This window comes from Anas acuta, chromosome 11 (assembly GCF_963932015.1).
Source record: "Anas acuta chromosome 11, bAnaAcu1.1, whole genome shotgun sequence".
In the NCBI taxonomy this organism is placed as follows: Eukaryota; Metazoa; Chordata; class Aves; order Anseriformes; family Anatidae; genus Anas; species Anas acuta.
The window spans coordinates 8,769,550-8,795,863 of NC_088989.1; the positions used below are offsets into that span (position 1 = coordinate 8,769,550).

The 26,314-nt window shown below is 37.7% G+C and overlaps 1 protein-coding gene across 3 annotated transcripts in view; it reads left to right on the plus strand.

Annotated features, from left to right (window-relative positions):
- Positions 1-26,314, plus strand: part of FHIT (fragile histidine triad diadenosine triphosphatase) — a 565,209-nt gene that overhangs the window by 414,654 nt on the left and 124,241 nt on the right. For all 3 annotated transcript variants that reach the window (XM_068694479.1, XM_068694477.1, XM_068694480.1), the window contains exons 4-5: positions 9,632-9,777; positions 10,726-10,755. In XM_068694479.1, the coding sequence (XP_068550580.1) occupies positions 9,632-9,777; positions 10,726-10,755 (176 nt within the window). The remainder of the gene's footprint in view (positions 1-9,631; positions 9,778-10,725; positions 10,756-26,314) is intronic.

Sequence of the window (26,314 nt, forward strand, 5' to 3'; positions counted from 1 at the left end):
ATTCAAAATTACCTTCATTATTTGAAACCTTGATTATCCAAGCCCATTCTTTGTCCCCTGTGGTACTCTGGTAATTGGTCTTGTACCGCATTCCTCCAGCTGATGCTTCACTGGTTGTGAAATGAAGGTACCGTTGTCTGGCGTATGCTACCAGAAGCACGTCTTTCTATGTGCTGTTCAGCACAGACTTAGTGCAGAGTTGTAAAGAGTATGTGTAAAGCTCTTGATCATCTGCCATTGATAGGTAGTCAAAGTGGCTCCGTAACCAGTTTCTCCAGCCGCAGATCCAAACCTTGCTTAAGGTAACTTAATTCTGGAGTATAAATTTACCACAAAGCACTGTCTTTTCACAGGTCCAAATACAGTGTTTTGCTTTATAGGTTATACAAATTTATCTTCAAAATTAGGCAAGATAAATCCCAGACAGATTCACCAAATATTCACCATTTATTTTATTGCTGTTTTGAACCACAGAAGCCCAGATCGGAAAAAGAGAACATATTTTCATGTCCCACAGAGAACAGTCTCAATAATGCTTACAGTTTTTACAGAACCTTAATTCCCAGCACATCTGTGTTGTATTTCTATCAAGTCAAAGCTTGTATCCATTAAAACTTTATGTTTGGAATACGGCATCCAACTTCCAAGAAAATAACTGTCGTAACTAATACTTAGTAATTATTATTACAGTTCTTGAATCGTGTTCTAGAATGTAACTTCACAGTGGTCACATTATTTATTTATTTTTTGAATATGACAGTGCCACAACTTTAATTAAGACTCAATTCTGAAACATTTTTCGCAAGTTCTTTCTTATTCTCAGGTGGAGAGGTTGAATGATGAGCTGACTTCCCCATTTGAAATGAGGCTTCGCAATTACATGTTGCCATTCCAGCAGGGTGAAGTTTGATAAACTGAATTTAGTGCAGTTTTCTCATGATGCAGGTCATTTAGACAAGACTTGTAGATGCTGAGCTGCTTTGCAGGAGCATATCAGTTTTTCTGGTAAATGCCACTGCTCTGACGATTGTGCCAAAAAACAAACAAACAAACAAACAAACAAAAAAACACTCTTCGAGTATTGTAACCCATGTTTTGTTTGGTTTCTGCTTTCAGCTTCAGGTATGGGTGTTTTTGCAGTGGTCTTGTACATTTATAACTGATAGACATGCATAGATGGCTTTGTGTAACTACGAGTGCTTTTGTCATTTATTTAGAAATAGGGTATATCGGTTAAGAGTAACATAGATGTAGCCATTAGCTGCAATGGCTTGTACAACAGCGTATCATTACAGGATCTTCTCAGAGCATGATAGCAGTTGCACATGAAGTGGCTTCATATTGGCTTCTACTTTTCTAATTTGGCCATTGGTTATTGCTTTGGGGCTTTCAAAGATCAAATGCTTCATGTTATTCTAGAATGTGGTTGTCATTCCCAGTACAAATCTAAGTTTGGGTCTGCAGTAAATTTCCACCAAGTGAAACTTGGATTGGAAGCATGTTTCTGAGCCACAAACTCTCCTACAGTTATTCTCACTGTGGTTCCACTTAGGCACCTGCTATTGCCCGAGGCTGCCCTTGAGGTCAGTCACTAGCAGAAAAGGAGGAATCCTACAGTAAGATACCACTCGCTATGAAGAACTGAGCTCTTAGTGACCTACTTGACATACCCTAAAGGCATTTAAAGGGAATATCAAATAAACGAAAGGCTTGTTTAAAATGAAAAGTTAACAGTTCTGAATCTCACATTTCCCTGCTGCGGCCCTCTGTCTCGTGGAGTCACTGTACTTTGAGTAGCAGTCCTTTATACTTTGGTGTGCTATCTGGCATGATTTGGTCTATAAGCCATCTGTATTGAAATGAGATATACTGACTTCTTTCTACAGAAAAACTAAAATAATATTTATTGTTAATTTCTTGGAACTAGCGCACCTTTCATTGACATGAATTATTTCAAATAGTTTCATTGTGGTGAGAAGATGAGGCCAAGTTGAAAAAAATATATATATCCATAAAAGCTGCAGTGTGGTCTTAAAACAGTGCTCTTATCATAGTGCACAGAGATCCATGTCAAAGATTTACACTGATTGCTTTTGGTTCCACTGGAACCACTAAATCTCTGTTTTACTGCTTAAATCTGGTCTTCTGTATTAATGTAAATGCTTACTGAGCTGCCTTATCAAGATCAGCTATGTTTAGATAATTTGTCTTATCTTAATGACTTTTTCTTATTAATGCTATGAAGTGGCATAGCAAGATCTGAAAAATGCATTGTGTGTGGTTTTAATAGATTGAAACAATTTTTGAGTTTTTATTGTAATTTTATTACATTTTTATTTGTTCTTAATCATCTTTATTGTTCACAGCCATGTTTGCTCCCAAACTAGCAAGTTCTATGATGTACCATAACCAGAACAGCTTTCTTAAATATATTTAAATCCAGTTCTACATATAAAACCTGCTAAAGTGTTCCTTCAACTTTTTCTACTATGAAATGTTCAATTTTAATCCAAATAGCCTCTACAGATTTCCTTCCAAAAGTGAGTCACGCTGTTCTGCTGAGCAAGATTTATCCCCGGGGAAGGGTGTTGGTTCTTGCATTGCTGTGGTCTTTCATACATCCTAATTCAGTGGGTGAAGTGGGGACTGAAGTGATGCCTTGACCTATTGTTGTTCTAATGCAGGATTGATTATGTGTATTTGATTCATTTTAATGGCTTTCTGGATGCCTATCTGATACAGCTTGTGCATGTGTGTAAGTGTAGGTGTACATGCATGTGCTGTTCCAGTTGTCTTCACTTTCTTCATCACTCCTCCTCCTATTGTGGTCTGTGGAACCAGTACTGTTTTCTTCACAGAGAGAAATTGCTCCTGTAGCCTTCAAAATGTGGAGAATTGTTCAAGGGCAGGGCAGAAGAAAGATAAATGACTAGCGGTTGTTTTTCAACTATATTAATTTTATTAGTCATGCATTTTCCTTTTTTTTTTTTTTTTAATTATTATTAATTATTATTATTATTTCTTTTTCTTAGCTATGGGACTTCTTTCTGTTAGCAATTAGAGTTTTTCAACAAAGAAAACTTGTGCTTAGATGCAATGATGAATTCAATATCCCTGTCTGTCTGGGGACAACATTGTGGTGAGTTTTAATACCTGAAGCTTTGTCTGACTGATTCTCTGTGCTTGGGGCACTTGATGCAAATTCATGTAAAACAGAGTATAAGAAAAGAATAATCCCTCACCCAGCTCCCCACAGCGCATTATTACTACATTCCCATCAGCTATCTGATGGATGCGCAGAAGGGGTATTTCATACAGATGCATGAGATGGTTATAAATAATCATTTGTTGCAGTCATCTCCAGCTGGTACTTCTGGCTTCGGAGCTCCCAGCAACCACACCAAGGCCTCATCTTCCCACCCTGCTGAGGGCTGGACTGGCTACTGAGCAGCCTCACGCTCAAAGGACACCACTCCCAAACGCTTCCTCCTGTTAGGAAGAGATGGTAGCAGTGTCCATGGTGCTACTGCCTGCATTAATCCTGAAGTGGCCAAAGCCCTTGTCTCCAAGACAGGAGCTTTTGCTGACAGTTGCTCCATAAATGAGGGGGGTGAATTCAGCTGGGAGGAAGAGGCTGCTGTGCTTTCACAGTGTTCACACAAGCTTATGAAGTACATGAAGCAGTATTAAGTCTCCATAGGCACCACAGTTTGGGATCTTTTTTTTCTTTCTGTTTTTCTTTTCTTCTCTCTCTCTCCTATTTTTATTTTTTAGTGCAAACAGTTTAGTCAAAACCAAAATATTAATGACAGGATAAGTTTTAATGAGTTTCCCAAACTTAAATTATTAATGACAAATTGTTTTCTTATTAACTGTGAACTGTCTTTTATGTCAACATTTTTTTGAATGCTAGAATAGGTATTTCAAGACTTTGAAACTTTTTGAAATGTTCTTAATTTTCAAAATATTCAAGTTAACTTGAAAATTTTTCCTACTTTCAAATTTAAAATATATATACATATTTGAGATCTTTGAGTCTTGTGTAAAGGGAAGATTTTTTGTGTTTCTTTTCTTTTTTTTTTTTTTTTTTAATCTTTTTTAAAGTTTCTGGAACAGGAATAGTATTTCTATCCCAATGCCAATGATGGATTCCTGACTATGTTGTAAATATGTCATTTTACTAAGTTAAAACCTTTTGTAACAAATGGTTTAGAAAACAAACAATACCGGTCAAAACCAGTGCTTCATAAAGACACAATTACCCTTTCACTTTAGATATTCTGCCTTTTTCCCCATGTGTTTTGTTCTTTTAAAGCCTTAACATATTAAGAAAACCTGTCAATTTTAATGTTTTAACTGGTTCTTATAAAACGAAAAAAAAAAAAAAAAGGAAAAAAAGAACTTTACTCCTATTGTTAGAATGTCAGTAGCTGCAGAGCCTTTAATTTTTTTCCTTTATAAAGCTTTGAATTGTTTGAATTGTTCTGTATGAAGTTCAAATTCAGAAATAAAAGTTAAAATGGAAAATATGTTTTTATATAGCAAAATAGTGGACTTAACAAGGAAAAAGCTGTGTTTAGTTTTAAGGCTTGTCATACAAAAGGAATTTTAGCTGCTGTTGCTGTTGTTTTATTTGTTTCTCTCTTTCTTTCTTTTTTTGACCCCCAAGGAAAAAAGCCATTTTTCCAAAATATCAGAATTACAGAATGTGTGTACCCAAATAGTTGTGTATGAAAATTTATCATAGGTGCCTTATGGGCTGATCAGAATCCCACTAAAGGGAACATGGAGTCAGAACTAGACCTTAGATACAGAACTGCAATAATTTGGGCTTCAAAGCTAGAATTCAGACCAAGCCACTGGAAGTGACTACTGTGCCTTTGAATTTTGGCCTCCAGCCTGTGTATTAGCAAAAGGAAAATTGCATTTGAAGTGGTCAGCATGCAGATGTTGGCCATATGTTTTGCATCTCTTGTAGAAGCTGAAGCCTCCTGTGCTATCAACTTAAAGTCATTATGCACTTAACAAATGATCACTTTTCATTAGTGACCCATCATCTTTTACGTAAGCATATCCTTAGATGCATAGATGTGCACGGGGAGTTTGTACTTGTGCTTGGCAAAACTGAGCACAGCTTTGGCAGTGCCTGGGTACCCATTACAGTGCGTCGCTCTGAATGCCAGTCTCAAAGGGCTCCAGTTACTATGGTCTAAAAAGTCAATGAAAGCATGAAAGGGTTTTACAGAAATGTGTGCAGCCTTGACTTCGAGTGCTCAGAGCTGGCATCTTTCAGTATTCTGGCTCTGCTGGTGTGTAGAAACTTCGTGAACGGTGCTTGCTTGACCATGAGTCCAAACTTTTCCTTACAGGTTGCAGTCTTAATTATACCAACGCTGAGAGAAAGGCCATTAATTTGAGTTATGGAGGAGGTTTACAGACTTTGGTGCATTAAACAACCTCCCCAAGGTTATGCAGGGAGTGGGCTGATGTGCCCAATATGTAAGGACAAGTAATTTTGCTGAAATCATAGGTCATCCGTAGGTTTCAGCTCCATTTGAGATTAGTGGTTTGAGGGTAGTGGGTCTGACCCAGTGTTGTTTTACTGCTACTTTGTGGTTCTACATTGCCACTAATATAGCTGGAGTTTTAGCCTACTGTCTACTGGTAGTCTTTGGAAAAATACTGACATTCCTAATTGTTTAATAAATCATTAATAGAGCTTTTAGTGTGTGTGAGGGTGTGCATATTGATTTGTGTATGAATATTTAGGTATTAGGAAAAGAAAGTAAAGCTGTTGAGACTCCTGCAAGATCTGGAGAGAGGAATATCCAATCACAAATTATAATTAGGTGTAAAGGTTTTCCACTCGTTAGAATGGAGAAGTTGACATATTAAATGGCACGTACTGTAATGATGTGGACTGACTCAGAGAGTTTGAAGGAAATAACAGCTGTGCACATCAAAGCTTAAAAATAGAAACTTCATCAGTCAGTAGCGGTTTAGAATGAATGAAGAAATCATGAAATTATTAATTATGGTGGTTAGAGAAAGGAAACAGAAAGTTCAAACTCTCCAAAGGCAGAATGCTGCCTTCAGTCTTGCAGTGTGCCTGCCAAGAAAATAGGTCCCTTGTCCTGCTGAGCCCCTGTGTAACGGTGGGGGCTGTTGCCCAAGCACAGGCACCTGCTGCCGTTTCAGATACCCTAAGCTGACTCAGACATCCCACCTGGCTGGCAGATATGACACAGGGCATATGGCAGGCTCCTGCCCTTCTGGAGTGGCAGCTGGGTGCCCCGAGGCATCTCAGATGGCAGTAGCGCTGCTGCCTAAGGAGCGATCGCACGTACACAGAAGTACAGACTCGCTTTCACTCGCATCATTAATACACAGTCACCTGAAGCACATCAGTAGTTCACAGCAGTGTTTGCAGTGGGTAATTGCAGAAAGCAATGAACAGTTTATCTGATTTGAGACTTAGGAGGACTTTTGAGATGAATAGAACATTTATCCAGATTAAAATCTAACCAGGATATAATGTTAAAAGCTATCCAAGTGTTAAAAAGTGTAGTTAAAAACTATGATTTAAAGTTGCAGTGGCTGGTTGTTTTCTTAATGACCTCAAATCCATGAATTCATTCTAACATTTGCCTTTTTATATATTCATAGTTAAATATAACTTGAATGTTGTCCTAATTACATTCTCATGTTAATTTAGCTCTGATTCAGAATTTCTATCATTATTCTTTGTAGAATTATTTTGAAATGATGCAAAGTTCAGTAAAGATGCTCCAGTGTGTGATTGTGCCTTTGAATTATTTATCACATTCAAAGACAGAAATATGGCTAAAATCTAGTTTGAGTTGTAAATGAGTCTTGGTAACACAAGGAGGAAGTGAAAATCCTTTTTGGAGAAGGATGTGGTTTATGGGCACATCATCTGAGAGTGGAGGAACACCTCATGGTCCCACATGAGCAGAAAGCCTCACGGCTTAATAAGAAAACCTCCATTGCACCAACTGGCAAGGGCTATCTGAGCAGATTAGGCAGATAAAGAGTAGAAGAGGGGAGAGAGAGAGGTACAGAGACAACTTGCAGAAATGACAGAACAGATTAGTGACAGAATTAAGAAGGGGAAACAGATATCCTGCCTTGGTCAGCAGCAGCACTCACACCGCCGTCTCTCCCTCTCCTGTGTGCTGTGGTAAGGAAAGCTCTCGCAAGCAGTATTTAGCCCTTGTTTTTCGCAATGCATCACAGTGACAAGTAGTACAGTGCTAATATAAGGTTGTAGAAACTATGATTAATGCAAAACTTCATACTTGTGGCTGTGGCCCTGAGCTAGGTAGAGAACAAACAAATGCTGGTGAGGCGTATACAAGTCTGAGACAGAATGAAACTGTAGGAAAAAAAATCTGGAGGAGGAAAGGAAATTGTCTTAATGTAAGCAGCAGTTTTGCTAGAGGTAAGTGAGGGGAAATTCTTCATTTATAAATGGTTCGTTGACCCATGATAATAAAGCAGTGCTGCAGAAGAAGGATAATTATCTACTTAAGTATCAGATGCCCTAAGGGTAAAAGCTTCCCTTCTCTCCTTTTGAAAAATGAACTCAGATTAAACGAATGTCCTTTTTCCTGTTTTACTCTTGACGTGGATTTCCTCTTTATGAGTAAAATTAATTAGTTTTTCTATTCCTTTATTCCTGGTATGGAAATCAGGTCTGCCAAGCAAGTTTCCAGCTCATCCCTTGGGCCCTGAGTTCAGCCAATAGCATCCTTTATGGAGGTGCTTTGTACAGTGTGCTGGGAAGGCACAAATAAATTACAGGAGCTTTATTATGCCCAGTAGCTTGCCAAGAGGCACAGCCTTTTAGAGCTAAAAACCCACAAAACCAGATTTTTTTTCCCCGTTCAGGAATGGTTTATTTCCAAGTACCCGTTTGCTAAATAGATATTTCTCCGTCCTTAAAATATTTTTAATACTGTGAGCTACAACAAGAGGAAAAGAGAAAATAGTGGTGGCATAGCTGTTGTTGTACCAGACAAGCAAGGGCCAGATTTTCAAAGCAGATTAAGCCCACAGCTGGGGTTCTGTTCTGTTCTTCTCCTGTTCTGTTGGGAGCAAAGCTGGGGAGATTGCTGGAAAAATCTGCTCCCAGTTAAGCAAATATCCATTACAATATTGTCTGTCCTCATCTGGATTCAGAAAAATTGTCAGAATCTGCCCCTACTTCTTTATTTCCAGAAATTATCTGTTTTTTCCTTTTATCAGAATTATAAATTTGATTCCTATGAGAAGCTTGGTGAACGTAAACATGTCTCTCTGTTTATGGAAATAAAACATCTTTCGCATGTGTTAATCATTTTTTATTTCAAATGTTTCATGAGGTTCTGGAGGCTTCTTAAATCATGTCAGTGTAACCTTGGTGTGAACCTGTTAACTACAGAACATCTCCTAGTTACATTTCCTGGAATATAGAGAATATTCCTGAACACCTGCAGGCTTCAAGGTGCAGTAAAAATAAATATTACTGGAACACAATGGCATGGAGCTTAATTTTCTTCAAATAGTCCTTTGAAAATAACACTCATTTTAATAAGGAAAAAGTACCGAACTTGTTAATTTTCACAACCTTTGGTCAGGGAAGTTCAAGTGGTATTAAAGGTGATTTTAAGGTCTTTATTCTGCAAACACAATACTGTAAGTCAGGGGAAAAAAAATCCTGTCTGCAGGGAACTGAAATGAGAAGCAAGTCCCACATGCTTTCTTGTTGGATTTACACAACTGAAACTCTGCTAAGAATTCTGGACACTATTAATAATATTAAAAAATTGACTTTCAAGTGAGGAGTCATAGAAATTATTAATTTTTGTGAACACAGCAGATCAGGTGACTGTGCATAGTGTCGGTGTACTTCCATTGTTTACTTTATAGCTTCATTTCACCGACTCATGAAACGCTGTTACCAAGGTAGAATAAAATCAGTGTATTTGCAGTGTTGTGAACACAGCACTTAAAAGCGAAAAGTCTGAAGTATCTTACCATATTTCTAAAAATACATAATGTTTATAACAGGTGAGCATTCCTCGTGAATGGTAATTAGTGTGATGTATAAGTAAGTGAGCTGCTTTTAACAGCATAGTGTCGGGTTTTCACATTTAGGTACCTAAAATTAGAGGTGTAAGAGCAAGATTTTAAAAAATACATACTATGTATGTGGAAAAACACTAAAACTGTTGTCTTGGATCACACGCCCATATCCACCTTCAAATCTGTTGCTTTTCACCCATTTTTTTTAATCACAAAAGTAAATGTCTCTAACTTCCGAAGATGTTAATACCAACAGCTGTGTAGTTCAAAATGGTAACTTTGAGTTTGTGAAAACTTTGTTTTCCTTTGTTTTCCTTCATATTAGCATATGAACCGTATTTTAATCATTTGGTTGATATCTGAAGGGCTTCAGGAAACTTCTGAACAAAGCATCGTGTGATTGACTATGTTTAGCCTCATGTTTTAGTAGAGCAGAAGTTTAGCCAAATCGGGGTGATCAGAAACAGGTTACAGGCAGGGGGTGAGACACTGTTCTTTCTGGGCAATCAGATTTGCGTTTGTACCTTGACGATCCAAACTTCAGATGTCCTTGTTTGCCCGCTGCGTCCGGTGGAGCGTTTCCGCGACCTGTGTCCCGAGGAGGTGGCTGATCTGTTTCGTATGGCACAAAGGGTTGGCAACGTGGTAGAGAAACACTTTGGTGCCACTTCACTCACCATTTCAATTCAGGTTTGTAAATCTGTCAAATATAAATAAATAAATAAATAAATAAGTTTCATGATTTATTTTAGCAAGCTTCCTGCCACCTTTCGTAGGCCAATAACAAAAGGGCATTCAAATTTTAAGGGATGATAAATGCAAAGTAACAATTAAGGAAAAAATTAAAAAGCATATTAATGTTTTGCACAGTGGATGGCAATATGCCAGATTTGCCATTGAAAGAGAAATTCTTATTGCTAAGAGAAAAAAGAGAAAAGTTTGGATAATTACTAACTGCCATACTTTTGGCTAAGCCTGGGAACACTCTCAAATGCAATACTTACTCAAGAGTGTTTCAACAAGTACTCCTTTCCCAAGGAGGTGTTTGCAGGATTGAACTTCTAGAGGAGGCAGTCACATCTCTGTCTTCAACAGGTAACCCACAGCTTGGAATGGAAAGGAGTAATTAATTCTCTCCTGCTCACGCACATGTATATGCAGGCAGAGAGATATGGCCGTGTAAATATGTTATCAGTTATTTTCAGTTATTTGTACTGGGTTTCTGTGCCAAAAAAAGAGCTGCTTTTTTTTTTTTTTTTTAAAGCAAATCAGGAGACTAAGCCTATTTCCTTAGAATAAGACTTTAAGAAAGCATGCTTTGATTAAATTCTCACTTACTTGTCTGATTTTATATTCACAAGGATCAGAAACCTATTGCTAGCTATTCAAAAATACAATCTGAAAGCATGAAAATTAACAACTGTGGGTTTTGTGGTCAAAGATACCGCTTCTCACTCTGCCACGGCCTGATGTGGAAAGGCACCTAGTCTAAAAACTGTGTTGAAGGGACCCCAGGAGAATATGCTAAATTACCATACAATGAAATTGGATGTGAATGATTAATGAGTGATATTTCTGAATCCCTGTGTGTGATCCTTGCTAGTTCCTCTAACCTGAGACTTCTCCCTTTGCTTACAGGATGGCCCTGAAGCCGGACAAACTGTGAAGGTGAGTGCTTATTATGCAGAATACAAATTAAGAGACAATTATAAGAACTAATAAAAGATCAAAGCTAGTCATCTGCAGACCATTGCTGTATTGTTATGTTATCCTTGAGATCAAAAAATCCCAAGTGTACAATAGCTGTAAATACTTTTTATTGAAATTGCACTGGATAATGTTTACAGGTTTTTTTCTAGACAAAAGTTTTCAATCATGAAAATATCTTTTCTAAGCTGCTGGCTGTATTTATGCAAGGGAAGCCATAGAAAAGAGGCATCTGTTTAAGGTTTTTGTGTTTGTTTTATGGAGAAAATATTGCCCTTCCATTCTTAATCTCTTTGTTTGTCTTTTTATTGCCTAATGAGTTGTAGATAATTATAGGAACAGTTAAACTGAACCACATTATGAAAATATACCTTTTGTCTCTGCTTGCTCTCTACAAATTCATATCACATTCTTGTTACTGAAGTTCAAATGTAATGGAGCCAGTGAAGCTTAAAAACAGATTTTAAGTGTACTTCTGAAAAAAAAGGCGGGGGGTGGAAGGCAAAAGGATTTATGATTATACTCTCCACTTGAGTAATAACATAGATAACATCCAAGATGGCTCTCCAGCCATGTTTCACTGCCTCGTAATGCAAATGCAAATGCATGTGTAGTTAGATTATATGCCTGAACATTAGATAAAGGCTATTTTTTTTTTTTACGTTTGGAATCAAAGGAAAGTCAAATATGGCTATGGGTTAGCACTTTGTAAAATCAGATTAGATGGCTCAAAGAAGCTGTTTGGGTTGATTAAGATAACTCTAACAACCAAATGATAGCATATAGAAACATTTTACTTCTTTCCAATTTGCTTGTATTGACCTTATTTTTCCTGTGCCTTTTTGTTGCCTGCTTTGAATATTTATTAGGGAGGTGAAAGGGAGAGAGAAGAAGAAATTAGAAAATCCCCAAGCTTTGGGAAGCTGAGCAGTGATGAAGAAATGTAATACAATTTACTGCCATACTGCAATAAAACTGATTCCTCAGGTCATGACTTAGAGTTCATTGGGTGGGTTTCACTGGGAATGCCTGTAGTTGGGTGAAAGTTTCACAGTTTAAATACATTCCTGAATAAATTTCATCATTAAACATGGACATGTCTTAGCAAATTGATCACAGGATTTCTTTTGCTATCTTGAACAAGTTGTTTGTTTTTTTCCTTCGTAAAAAGGGGGCTTTATAGGGATGATTAAGTTAAAATGTGTGAAAATTTTCTAGTATGAATGAGCAAAACCAGACGTAAAAATCCCCATCTTGTGTGATTGTGAGCAATAACAGATGCTTACATAGGCCTTAAAAAGGGAAAAAAATCTGTATCATTTTGTATTCATACCGGAGACAAAGAACATTAAGCATTAATCTATCCGGTACATTGCAAATGGTAGCCACCCTTAGTGCTTCCATCTTATACTTCTAATGAGCAATGAGATGAAAATGACCCACTCTTACAGCTGTGAACCCCTAGACTCCATAATAAAGAGTGTGTATTCATAAATTGGAGGTTAGCAGTTTGCATTTCTCTACTTTTCTGCATCATTGGGCTGCACTGTAATTTATCATCATCACTTTAGGATGTTTATCATCTGAAAATGCCAACAACTATTTTCTTCAGAGAACTTAGAGCTTTCAAAACTGGAATTGGGGAAAAAATTACTGTGATCAAGATCTTCTTTAAAGTGAACAATAGGGAGGGTACATAAATAGCTGGTTCCACTTAAATTCCTTTGAATTAGAAAGTTTGTAAAACCATGTGATCTACAAATAATTTATGAACTTTGCATTCAGTGTGTCATTTGTTTCCATGTGTTTTTTTTGCATGTATAAAAATACACAATAATCCAGTTTTCCTCTAAGAGAACTTGTAATTAAAATTTCTGGAACAGATTTAACATTAGGAAAACATTCTAATAGTAAGAATAGCAAAGCATCACAATAAATATCCAAGGGAGTTTGTGAAGTCTCTGTTTCAATAGGGTAGGCAAGGGTATGTCAGGAGCTAATTAGGTGTAGCTGATCTAGCTCTGAATGGGGGCACACACCAGATGGCTTCAAGAGTCTTTCCTATTTTATTTTGTATAATTCTGGATACCTGTATAGATATAAGCTACTACATGTGCTACATGGGAAAAGAATTACAGGAAACAGGGGATGAGTACTGGCTGTTAAACTGATCAGTGCAAAACCTCACTACAAAATGGGAAAAGCAATCAGCTTGGTGGAAAATATAAACTGAGAAATTTTATCTGAAAAATATTAGGAAATTCTCTTTATTTTTCAACAAGGCGAAATAGTAATCCATGTCAAAGAAAAATCTTGGACCTGAGTTTGATTATGTCTCAGGTCTTTTTTTGCTGTGGAGATGCCTGAGATATGTGCAGTGCATGCACCACGTTTAAAGGAGATTGGTCTCTTAGAGCGATTTTGGATAGAAATCCATGGTAAGATATTGTTTGCTAATGTTATACGTTCATTGTGTTGGCATGAAACCTGCATGTGTGCATGTTTCAGTCAGATGTACTGCAATGTCAGGATACGTCAGTGGTGCCTGTACTGAAACCATACTAGTTATCTAATTGGAAGCTGTTTATAGAATCTAACACACAGGAGTACAACATTACTGTCCTCCTTTCCTTGTTTATACTGTCGTCCTGTGAATCTAAATTATTGGAGCCTGCTGGATCGCATTTTAGGGAAGCTCCTGGTCCTTTCCAATTCTCCCATTAATGAGGTCTGTGTGTTTGTCTTTGGAAGAAACATTATAGCTGATCCTCAGCCCACCAGTACTTTGGAAGTATAGATGGCTCTTAGCCTTTAGCAGCAGGAAAGAATACATTTCCTGAGGAATTCTGAATCACATCCCAGGTCTCAGACCTTACAGTAGTACAAAGTATTCCTTCATCATCTTTTCCACAGCTGCCCACAGATTGCATACATTCCAGCCCTGTCACCTATTTGTGACAGGGAGAAATATCCCTCTCCAAAGGTGGCCACAGACTTGCACACTTTTGTGTTTTACAGTAAGAGCTTCTTGCACCAACTCACAACAAAGAACCTGAGCTTCTCTAAGCAATGTGTGAGCAAGCATAACCATCTTCCAGCATTAAACACATTTTGAATTCTTATTTCATCCTACCTAGGGGGGAGGAAATTGTATTTAGGTTCTCTCTTAAAGAATATTTATATCTGCAATTTTGAGCTCTGTTTTTCTTAGTGAATGCAAAACCTACAGCGTCCTTGTGTCAGGAATGGAGAGTGAGTTTCACACTGGTTCTATTTGAGAATGCCTTAAATATCCAGGCAATTTCATGGATCAGGGAAATCAGCTCTGCATCTTAATGCAGAGCTCTTATTGCCATGTCAAGTGAGTGACGTTTCAAGATTTTCCCCAGTATATTTTATAGCTTTCTTTCCAACATCAAGTCAGCAAATGCTCTAGCTGCCTTGGTGGATGTATGGCATAGTGTAGAATAAACTCTCAGGTTTACCTTTTATGTGAGATTCAATCACAAGAAACTCCATGCACTCTGTACTCTGTAAAGGCTAAACAAATCAAGCTGGCAGGAGCATGATGCAACTAATTTATCTGTAGAGACAAGATAATATTGCACAGCAAGTGTCCATTGTGCAAACACATATGAACACACACTCTATTTTGCAGCAGCGTTGAAGTCTCCGGCAGCTCAACACCTCCACTGTTATCCATGACAAAGTGCCTGCTTGCCAGTTACAGGTTCACCTAAATAAATGAGAAATTGAGGCTGATGGTGGCAGTGTAGGTATATGTGCAGAAATTTATTTTGTGTCACATATTGCACTAATTATTTTACACTGAGAAGATTACCTTACCATTATTTTTGATGTACATGTTTTTCTTTTCCAGATGTGTTTTTAATGCTATGTTAAATGAATCCACCTGGCTTGCATTCCTTAGAAATCTTAACCTGAACTGTAGATTCTAGGGTTTATTTAAGCCCACAGGAGACTGCTCTTTCATACTATTTGTCTACCTGTCCCTGGACATAGAGTACGGGGCTTCAGGTCTGAATCTTTAAGTTTAATCAGATCACGTTGCAGCCTGATTGCATCAGAAGGATTAAATTCACTAACTGCAACACTTCTGATGTCTCAGCCTGCTTTCCTTGCAGACTGGCAGATGTGAGTCTTTGCTTAATGGAGTATTAGAGGCCACCTTTTACTCTCTTTAAAAAATAATAATAATAATATTAATAAGCTGGCATTTGAGAAATGCAAAAAATTTCTTACCTCTAAATGACTTAAAAGTTTCAAGTAGAAAAAATGTGGAAGAAACAAGATTTTGAAAACCAGATTGTACTGAACCATGAACAAATGGTCTTGTTTGCTTTACTATTAGGAACCATGGTTCTCTTGAAAGCTTTTGGGATGTCCAGAAATGATTTGATTAAGTATAGCAGTCTCTTCAAAGTGTGCTGAGAACCACACTAAAAATATTTGCTTGGAGTATATATAATATTGCAGATGGGTAATCAATGCAGCAAATTCAGCAGTTTTAGGGCTGGTGTGTCTGTTTTCAGGTCATAATTTTCTTTCTACTATGGTACTATACATAGACTGGGGTGATTTTTCTGGGATGTTAATAGTGTATATTTTCAAAGCTAGGAATATACTGGCCCTTACAGCCACAGGGAAGCAGCTGGGGCATCCAGATTGTTTGCATTTTGCCAACTGCCATGTAAGGTCTTTTGTTGGCTTTTAGTTTTCTGCTCACACTAAATAATTCTTGCCCTTTCCTTCAAGGCTCTTTTCAAAATCGGCCTTGTGTTGGTCCAATAACCAGACCTATGTTTTTCTATAGCAAAACTCTTTTTTTTTTTTTTCCTTTTTCTTTTTCTTTTGTCAGGTCCTCACTCCTGTTCATTGCATAGATTGTGTTGCTTTTTGTTTTGCCCCCCAAAAAGCACTGGTCCCAGATGGGTCTTTAGACCCTCCCTTAATACATATAATAATATACAGAACTTAGAATGAAAACATTTCGTAAGATCCACTTAATTTGTACTGGTCAGTTCCTGTTCTTAAAAGATGGTAGTGGCTGACAAAAGAGGTATCTGCATCTAGTATACACCCATGTACGGTTGCAGAGGTTTCTTGAAGGCTGAAAGAGATCAAAGAAAATTGGGAATTAGGAAATAGCCCAGTGATTGATGGACATGACACCATCTTAGCTGAGAATACCAAAGGCTCCAAGGCACTGATAAATGGAAATGAAGACCTGGATAATGAAGTCTGAGCTAGAAATATCAAGCTTTGAGGTTCCCTGAAGGAATGGAGACAGAAGTTTTCAAAAATTCTCTTTGGCAGTGAATTACTGCTAAATTCACCATTCAACCAAACATCCAGATACTTCTGAATCTGGATGATTTTTAATTTCCAGTAGCCAATGTCATTCTGTAATCCTGACCAACAATCACAGAATATCTCTGTGGACTAGTCTGTAAAGAAAACAAACAAAAAACCCCAAACCCATAAGATTTAAAAAGTGCGACTGTAAATGAGAAAAGTAAAAGACAAATTTCAGAAGACTTATGTTGAAGAATGGTAATGAGAAGGAAGATTTTACTATTCTGTGCTAGCAATTCCCCTCTCCTTTCTTACCATATGGATTTCTTAGATGAATATTCTCTTTATGTAGTTTAATTCCAAAAATACCCCCTGAGCTATTCAGAGTTATTGACACTGTCTAAATTAAACTATAATAAGCAAGTAAGTGGGCTCAAATGCTTGTTTAATTTGCCTTAGTGTACACTCAGATATTAAAAGTCATGCAGCTCTCTTGGCTACATCCAGCATCTAGCTCATCACTTGCTCGGCACAACCTCTTTCTGCAGGAGACCTGCAGAGCAGTTTGCTGGCCTTTTTTTTTTTCTTCCCCCAAGGGACAATGGGTGAGAGTTAAATCAGGAGTGCATGCAGACCTGCAAGAGTACTTGCATGTGCACAAAATGAAGTATGTGTGCCCATTCAGGAAGGGCTGTGGGAGCACCGAAGTGCCTCTCCCAGTCCTCAGCAGCCACATCAGGCATCAGCAGAGCCCCATGTGCTGGGGCTGCAGGTGGCTTTCCATTTTATCCAAGTGGAAAGCAAGCACTTGTTCTGCAGAGCCCTGCTTGTGCTGGGGCACTGCTTCATGCTGCCCACAGCGACCTGGCTGATTACTGCAGGGAAGGGTTAAACTCTGCCAGGGCTCCCCATGCTTTACCCTTCTCCTTACAGCTCCAGGACAGCCCATGTCTGCTTTGAAAAAAATGCTTTAAATATACTTTTTTTTTTTTGGAGTGTGTTCAGATATTTACAATTTTTGTGACAGAAGAATCTTGAACAAATCAGTCATTCAGAAGGGTTTATTTGGGAAGTTGAAGACTTTTTTTTTTCTATAAACAGTTTTGTTTCAAAAAGAGAAAGTATTTCTAGCTGAAAGGTAGAAAGGTTTTCCTCTGCAAATGTTATAACAGGGTATTTTGAAAACATTAAAACCTTTTCTTCATGGAAACAAAACCTCTTTTGCAAACTTTCTGTTTCACTGAATTGGCATTTTCTGACAAAAAAAAAAAATACAAACAGAAGATGGGGAGGGATGTTGAGAAATTCATGAATTGCTGTAGACGCTGCTCTTCATTTGCCCCACAATAACTGAGATTAGGATCAAAAATCCTATGTTTTAATTAGAAAGTGTCTTTCACTTCTTTGTTCCCATGTTGCAGCAATATGTTTTGCATTTAAATCATTCTCTGTCCCAGAGTATGTACAATCAATCAAATGCCACTCTTGAGTACAGGTCCTACAAATACCCCATTGTACTGCAAATGCAAAACCTCTTGAAATCCCAGACAATGCATGAGGTCTAAAATCATTAATAGCATAGTCAAGGATGTCTGATTAATTTTTGCGTGGTTAGTGTATGAATTTCTTTCCATGCTCCATCTCATCTATAATACTTCTCTTTGTCAAGCTCATATCTTATAAACCTCTTCATTTTACAGGGGGCATGCTTGATTTCTTTTTTATTTCTTTTTCATATTTTTGCTTACAAAAGATTGCTTTCAAGTAGAATGTAACTCTCCAAGAAATGTGCAAAATCTATGAAAGTATTCCCATTTAATTCAGACATGTAACTTGATGCTGTTGTGTTTTGTATTAGGTGAAAATTGTTTATTAAGCAAGTGTTGCAAAGCTATATTTCAGTTTAATAGGCTTCTGAATAACTCCTTCAAAAAATTAATATAATGCTTTATAGCAGAATACTGTGTCCCAGTGTTCTGGCCTCATGTGATTTTGCACTTCTCATAGATTCATAGAATGGTTTGGGTTGGAAAGAAACTTAAAGACCACCCAGTTCCAACCCTGGCCATGGGCAGGGACACCTCCCTCTAGATGCAATTGCCCGAAGCCCCATCCAGCCTGACCTTGAACACTTCCAGGGATGGGGCATCCACAACAAATCTGAGCAGCAACTTCTCATTGTCTTTGCATTCTTACCTACCAGGTACTGCTTTTACTTCAAAGATCTGCAATTTTGAGGGGTCAGGAGTGAAATGGAATGCTTTCCTACACACCATGCATGTCTTCTATAAGCAGGCACTTACACACTTTTAAACTGTTGTATGGTTGAGGTTGTTGGGTGTTCTTGCCCAAAGGCATTTTCAGCTGACTGATCTGTGTTAAACTTCTGTGCCTTAGCTGTGTGGCTGGATGCTGTAACATCTGAGTCTCTTAGGAAAGGCAAAGTCAGTGCTTTGCTCATGCTAATGACCCAATTTCATCCAGACAGAGGGAACCCATTCATTAGAGCCCTGGCAGTCTTATTAATCCAATAATAAAGAAAATATTAAGCTGGACTGTTTCCCTCTTAAAGTCACCTCCCCTTCAAAAGAGAGAACTGTCTACCTAAAACTGTCCCTGCAGCTTCCCAGAGAGCCTGGACAGATTGAAAGTTTGTTGCCAAAACTTAGAAAATATGGAAAGTATTTGTAATGTTTTTGCACCTAGTAGCAAGGGAAGGGAGGTCTTTCCTAGCTCAGTGCCCCTAGAGAGGTTTTATCACATGAAAGAGTAGGTGGTTACACTCTCCTGTAACCTACTGCAAATCCAAGCACATGAGATATAGGTACATTTGATCTAGTCCATGCATTTTAGTCTTCTAGAAGCACCCTGTTAGCCCATGCAGGACTTTATTTTTGAGCATGAAAAGCCTCTCCTTGAAATAATTTAGAAATGGAAAACCAGGGTTAAAATAATAAAATAAAACTTGCTCAGTAAGCTCCAGACAGGATGACAGGGTGAAGAGTATGTAATATTTTTGCAGCTGAAATAAAAATAGTGTCAGGAGTTCTGGACACTTCAGTGGGTTTTTTATCATGCTCATTGCAAGCCAGACTGGACAAGACAAGAGTGTCCAGAAAAACAAAGCAAAACTCCTCTCTCAAGACTCATTTGCCCTATCCTTCCTGAAAGCTGCTTCAATGCACTCTGGCAATATATCTCAGAGTTAGGGTGAGTACTCACCCTATAAAGAGGGAATCCTTAGCTATGGCAGTCCCAGGGTAAAAGGACAGTATATCCAAGTGGAGGACCCTGAGAAACTACTTTGGTTTTCATCATGGATAAAACATATTCAGGTTATGTCTAAATGGTCAGATGCAAACAACCAAATGGTTTCTCTCTGCTGTACTTGTTAGCATGGTCTCAGGTCTGGGCTAATAGGCTGCCCCTGTTTCTGGACTGGGAATAACACACAAAGTCAGAACAAATTTGTTTCTGCCTGTACCTGTGTACTGTACCAGTGCTAAGTGAGGTATGTGCATGTACTTGTCTCCTCTAAACAAATCCTGCCCAGTAGTGCTTCAGAGCATGACTGTGCAGCCAGGGGCAAGGATATCTATACCCTCTAGCAAAGGCAGAAGATTGGAAAGCCATCCTGTGTTTGCCAGATTGCTCAGGTCTTCTGAAGGAGAGAAATGGTTTCTCTTTTGGCAATCTCCTAGGTTATTACCTCTAAAAAATCAAACCATTTTCTTTTCTTTTTCTTTATACTTTCTGTGACTTACCTCCTCCACTGCTGCCTTAGAGAACATAAAATGAAGTTTCTTGCCTGACATCATGGATCCAAATTCTCTCTGTGAGAGGCTGGAAGAAAATAAACCATACCAGATGGAAAGTGCTCATGTGAATGATTGTCTTGATCTTGCTGCTAAAGATGTCTAAAACTGAAATGGTGAATTTCTCTACTTGATTCCTTGAACGTTGAGTTTCTCTGCCTGATTTCAAGTCTAGTTTTTAGTATTTAAAAAAGAGATAATGCCCAGAGGTAGCACTCTAGCACTCTTTCTGTCTTTTCCTTTCTGCTTTTTTTTTTTTTTAAACAAAACAAAAGAAACTGCAAATGAGCTTTATTTTTTTTTTTTTTTTTTTTTTATTGAGAAGGTGTAGAAGAGGCAATGAGGCCATTTAGACCATGATATTTTCTTATGCAGCCTTCTAGCATGCCTCAACTCTTTTGGAGAGTTTTCATTAGGGGGTGGCATTTCTGCCCAGACTAAAGAATGGATCAGTTCAGACCATATTTAATGGATGCTTTTTTTCTGCAAATAAGTCATCTTTGAACACAACCAAACCCATTTGTTCAACTGGGACCTTTTGGTGAAGTCACAATAGGATAGATTCAGAATTATGGTATAGTAGAAATGTAACTGTAACCTGTGTTCAATTCTCTGAGTCCATATAAATAGAATAACCTTGATGTCATAGGACAGATTATTCTCTGATATAAATTATTTAGTTCACTTGTGAAAATATATGAGCTAAATCAGTGGAGCTTCTACCATTTCCATACAAACACTTTTGACCCTACTTGTACAAGTAATTCTTTGAATTCACAGAGTTTGTAATTTGAACCTACAATTGTTAGTCATGTGTAAATCTAATAATTTTTTATGTAAAGTAGCATTTTAAGAGAGTAACCTACAAAGCAAGTTTTAATGTAGTGTTTTTATTTCTTCTTCAGATATCTTCTACTTCAGCTAAAGAAGTTCCCTGTTATAGCAACTATTAGTTTAATAAATAAATAAATAAATAAATAAGGAAAACTCCCAGAATTTATTAGGTTCTAATAAACTCCCCCTCAGTGCACATACACTTAGTATCTTTCATTAACATTAATGAGAATTATGCATGCATCCTGGGGAGACCAGGCTCTGTTGTTTCTCTTTTATTTCTTTTCCTTGTTTTCATTATTAAATCTTATCCTGCAGTCAGTTCTATAGGGCATACATACATTCCTGCTGCTCAGTTATTTGCTCTGCTTAATATATATAGTTTGAGCACTTCCTTTTGCATAGTGAAAGTAGAAAGTTAATAAACTTTTTTAAAAAATCTAATAGAATTTGTGGGCACACATAAAAAAGGGATATGCAAATTAATGAATGAATAGATTACTATTGATTAACAGTAGGGCCTAATTAAATAATATTTTTTTCCCACACAATTACTTGTTTCATGTTATTAAATGATCGAATCCATAACTAGTTTCGAAGCTCTGACTTTGACTTAAATGAGGTGCTCAAGAGAGCAAAGTTGTGTTTAGGAGCAACAGAGGCAAGGCCTAGTCACATGGATTTATGATTTAATTTTCTGTGTAATCTAGTTTAGTGTAATAATTGAGTTTCTTAGAAAAAAAAAAAAAAACACAAAACAACAAGCAACGTTTGATTAGCTTTTGTTGACAAAAATAAATACAAAATATGGGATAGTTTATTAATTATCTGTACCATGTTGAAAAGAGTGACTCTCTCAGAAAAGCTACTTCTGTACCTGAAGTATCCTTTTTTTTTCCCCATTTCCTGCACTTTCAGCTGTGCTCCACAGCAGTCAGTCATTCTCTAGGCCTCAGTCCAGGTGTAGTGCACAACAACGATCCAAAATCTGGAGGAAACAAAACTCATTTTTGTGAGATTTTTTTTTTATTATTATAAATAACACAGCTTCATCATTCCTCATTTCTGAGGTAGACATCAATATTTCATAGAAAGCATTAAGAATAATAAACATGTGAAGGTCTTGGGAAGAAGGCGCATTGCAGAAGGAAAGTAAGCAAATAAAGCTCTTCAGTTTGACACACTTCCACATAATTGGGAGTTTTAAGAGCAGACCGTAGGAGCATGAAATGAGTCTTTCAGCTAATTCCCTCCTGCATGAAAAATGCTGTGTGCCAAAACACTGCTGTCCCAGGCGAGGAAACTCCTTGGGCGCAATTCCTCAGCACAGGGCTGTGCCACAGCAGCTCCCTGATGGCATCTGTGCCTCAGGTGTTGCCGACCTGGTTGGCTGTATAATTAACAGCAGATTGCAAGACGAGCAATGTCATCTCATTCGTTAGCAGTTAGGGCTGTGTTTTGCTTGCATCTGCTGGGCTTGCCCGGCAGCAGCTTGAAGCTGGGAGGCAGATTGCTGTTTTTCTGTTGTAAGAAAGCACTGAGCCTACCTGCACGGGAGACTGCACATCTGTATGGACCTGGGCATGCCTCTAGTTGTGGGCAGCATGCTATTACTGATCTAGCTTGCTGCAGCTAGGCTAGAGAAGGGATTTAGTACAGTTTTGCCTTGGGCAGAGTGCTGTTCTAGGGTGACTCTACTTTGTGGAGTATCTTTGTGTGATGCCCTGAAGAGTTTTGCTTGCTGTTTTGAATCCTGGCCTTTGCTTGACTGATGCCAAGCTGCTGTTTTTGTGGTGTAGGGCTCCCCTCGCTGCAGTGACTGCGTGCTGATGGGTGCTGATCACTAGCAGCACGTGCATTAATGTCACTGACAGAGAGGAGCACCTAAGCAATGCCCACTTAAGAGAAATGTGGCTTGACTTCAAGTTCTCTGAACTTACTGCAGGGTTTCAGCACGTTGTGGGTTTTGAAACAGTCATACATTAAATTTGTTGTTGTCTTTTCTTGAGAACTGGAAAGGTGTCCTTCACTTGTTCCTTCCACAAAATGTGTGGAGCAACTTTTAAAACACCTCTCCCAGTTCTTTCTATTTTCTGAGGATTATGTTGAATTTCCTTATTAATGTTTCCAAGCACTTTTTAATACGTGTATATATAAGCAGAAAAATTGTTCTGTCGTTGTGTGCCTGGTTGACTTTATAATTAGCAGCAGATTGCAATGAATGACATCCTGTTCCTTAATGTTTAGGGCTGTGTTTAGCTTATGTTGGGTTGAGTTGACCTCAGCAGGTCCAGGCTGGCAAACAGATGTCAGCTCTGTTTAGCAGAACACCTTCTGGTCACTCCAGTAAAACAGGACAAGTGTGTGTGTGTGTGTGTATAGAAGTGAAAGACAGAGTATTTGCAGTAACTGGTGAGTAGAACATGCAAACACATTTCAATAGGCAAGCAGAGACAGGTTGCAAATCCTATTGGGAAATGATAAATTGCTGTTAAATGTTATAATTATCCTGTGACATTCAGGACTGAAACTAGGCTAAATTTTGCTGAAAACTTAAAATAAATAAATAAATAAATAATGGAGAGAGGTAATGTGATTTAATATATTAGCCATAGAGTAAGTGAAAAGAAATGAGAACACAACAGAAAATTAATATTTATATTTTACTAGTATGTAACAGGCTTTGTTAAAAAATGTCTGAAAGCGAAGAAGAGTTTGTTAGACAAATTATAATTTTAATTGCAGACGTAATTGATTATACTCAGCATGCTCATTAGGTTAAGGGAGAATATGAGTCAACTCTCAAGGTCATTACAGTAATAGATATTGTAGGCATGTAATTTGTGATAAGCTGGTTCGTGAACATCTAATTGCTCATTCATGGCAGCGTGTCTGGCACTTTTACTCCCCATACACCTCTTTGTCCAATTTATTTAACACCCCTTAATATTCCAGGGTCAAATTTACTGTGGGAGGCATCAAGCAGTGAATTTTCAACCTCCAAATTATTACACCACTTCACCCTTTTTGTGCCTCAAAGACAGAGCCTGCATTACTAAAAATTAGTGGTCTGGCACTAAGCAGGATACATCACAAATAGAAATACTCACCCACAGAGACAAGCTAGAATTTCTCATTGAAAACAGCTGTTCCCTGCCCTCCCCAATGGCAGCCACACATTGGAAAAGGATGTTCTTTTTAAAAAATGCATCATTTAATCAGAACTTTGTCTTTATATTGTTTCTATGAAGAACACATAATCTTAGTGTTTGTTAACTCTTCTGTTATTATTTCTTTTCCAGACATTGATAGAGAGTCTTTAATATTAGCTGTCTCTTTGTCTGAAAATTAATTGAAATGTCACATATCTGTTCTTACCAACCAGACAAAATAGAAAGTACCTCTTATTATAGCATATATCAACTCTAAGTAATAACTGTACTTCCTTTTGATATAATGTCTTGTGTTTATAGGTCTCAGAATTGTCGTCCTCGTTACTGAAATGCAAATAGTTTAAATGACATGTCCAGGGTAAGGTAACACACAGGGGTGGCACTAGGAACTGAAGCCAGGCATCCTGAGATGCAGTTTGCCTTTTTCTACTTCCTCTCTCTAGTCATTTGTTCTGAACACAGGATCAGACTGTTTTGTACTGCCATGTTGGGCAGCATTGCAGGGTGGTGGCTGAGGTGAGAGAACCAAAGGCAATTCTGTTAGTTTAAGAAGTTTGATTCAGTCTGCAGTGCAGGGGGAAGTGTAACTTTTCATTCAAATATCTTTGGCTCCATTCTAAAAAGCAAGGATTCTGGGTTTTGATTTAATTTGCTTTTTTGTTTTTGCCTTTTTTTTTTTTTTTTTTTGTAAAGAGCTAGCATGACTCTCAGAGGAGCATAGCTTTCCTTTGCAATAATTTTCATTATTTGCAAAATTTGAAAGATACTATTTTAAGATGACATAACGTAGTCCATAATTATCTATTGCTTGTTGCAGAAAAGTGCAATAGAAGTGCAATAGGTACAGATGTAGATACTTAATTATATACCGAATTGATTCCAATGTGATTTAATAGCAATTCTCTCAATTCTCTGTTAATATTTTTGGAAGATTTAAAGGTCTCAAGTTCCTCTTTGGGGAAAAAAAAAAAAAAAGATTCTATCTAGCAGTCTCTGTTTCTGTATATGGGCTGTACTCCTCCAATCTTAGTCCTTGGTACTACAGCTTTGCTGTTTAAAGCATTGTCTGTCATGATATATATCTCCTTTCCAGTGTAGAAGTTACTTTGCTGATGCTGATTGATATTACCAAAAAAGTCCCCATGCTTACTAATGTATATCAATTCCTATAACCACCTTGTAGTTTGACCTGATGAAAAAAATTGTTATGCAAACACACTGCCATCTGTTGTGTAGTTATTCTTCAGTAATAGAACATAAACTGGAGATATGTCAAAGTAATTTAGTAAGTCAACAAATGTAAAATGAGACTTGGTAAATATAGTGTGTTATACAGAGTTTTATTAGTCATTGTCATCTGCAAGAATATAGCAGGTATACCAGCCTATTCAAAGTCCAACTTGTTTTGTTTCATCCTTTGAATGCTGACATCAGAGCTAGTGATGGGGAACGTGTTGTCAACTATCATAATTAATTAGTTTTAAAATAAGGATTTTAAAATGCTGCAATTGATACAAAGCCCACTGAAAACTGGGAATAACCGAGTGTGCGTGTATGTAAGTGTATGTGGAGTTACCACTCACTTCAGAAGTGGAGCTAATGGTATCCAAGTAAAATGGGTACCTCCTACAAGTAGGTGCTATTTTTCAAGTATAATATTATGGTAAGGTCTACAGAAGAATCAAAAAAAATTATTAGCTAGACTGTAAGTACAGTTCTCAAAATGGTGTTTAGACATCCTTATAATTAATGAAGAGGTTTCAAATGAAGCATTTTCAGTATCCTCTCTTTGCTAATTTCCTTTTTTTCATTAAGAAAAGATAAATTGTATCCAATTATTGAAAATTATGTAGGTCATTATCGTGAATGAAACTGCAATTAAACTCAGTTTTCACAAAAAAAGAAGGGGTTATCTTGTCACAATGTAGGTGTTAGTGTGCCTTGCTTAGCTGGTACTCCTGCCTTCGGGCCAAGATTGTATTAGGGTCAAGTCCTACATCAGACTGAAGTGCTGTATTTGACTAGGAATGTGCTTAGAGACTTTCAAGTGCCCTCAAGAATCAGAGTCCAGATCACACTGGTAGCGGTCCAAGTGATTGTTCAATGTCTTGTAGCAATTCTTGTTCAAAAAATTGGCAAGGATAACCTAAGCAGAGATTACCCCTTCCCATACAGAGCAAACACAAGCAGCTGGTGGTGCTTCACTATGCAGCAGACATGGGGTGGTCTGTTCCCTGACACTGGCGGTTCTCCATAATGCCATGGGATCCAGAGCTGACCTCTCATCTGAGGTTTTGTCCCAAAGAACTGATAATTTCACAGCAAATTGGAAAAGAGAGTGGTGACAGAGGCCGCCTCAAATCTAGTCCTTCCATAGGGAGT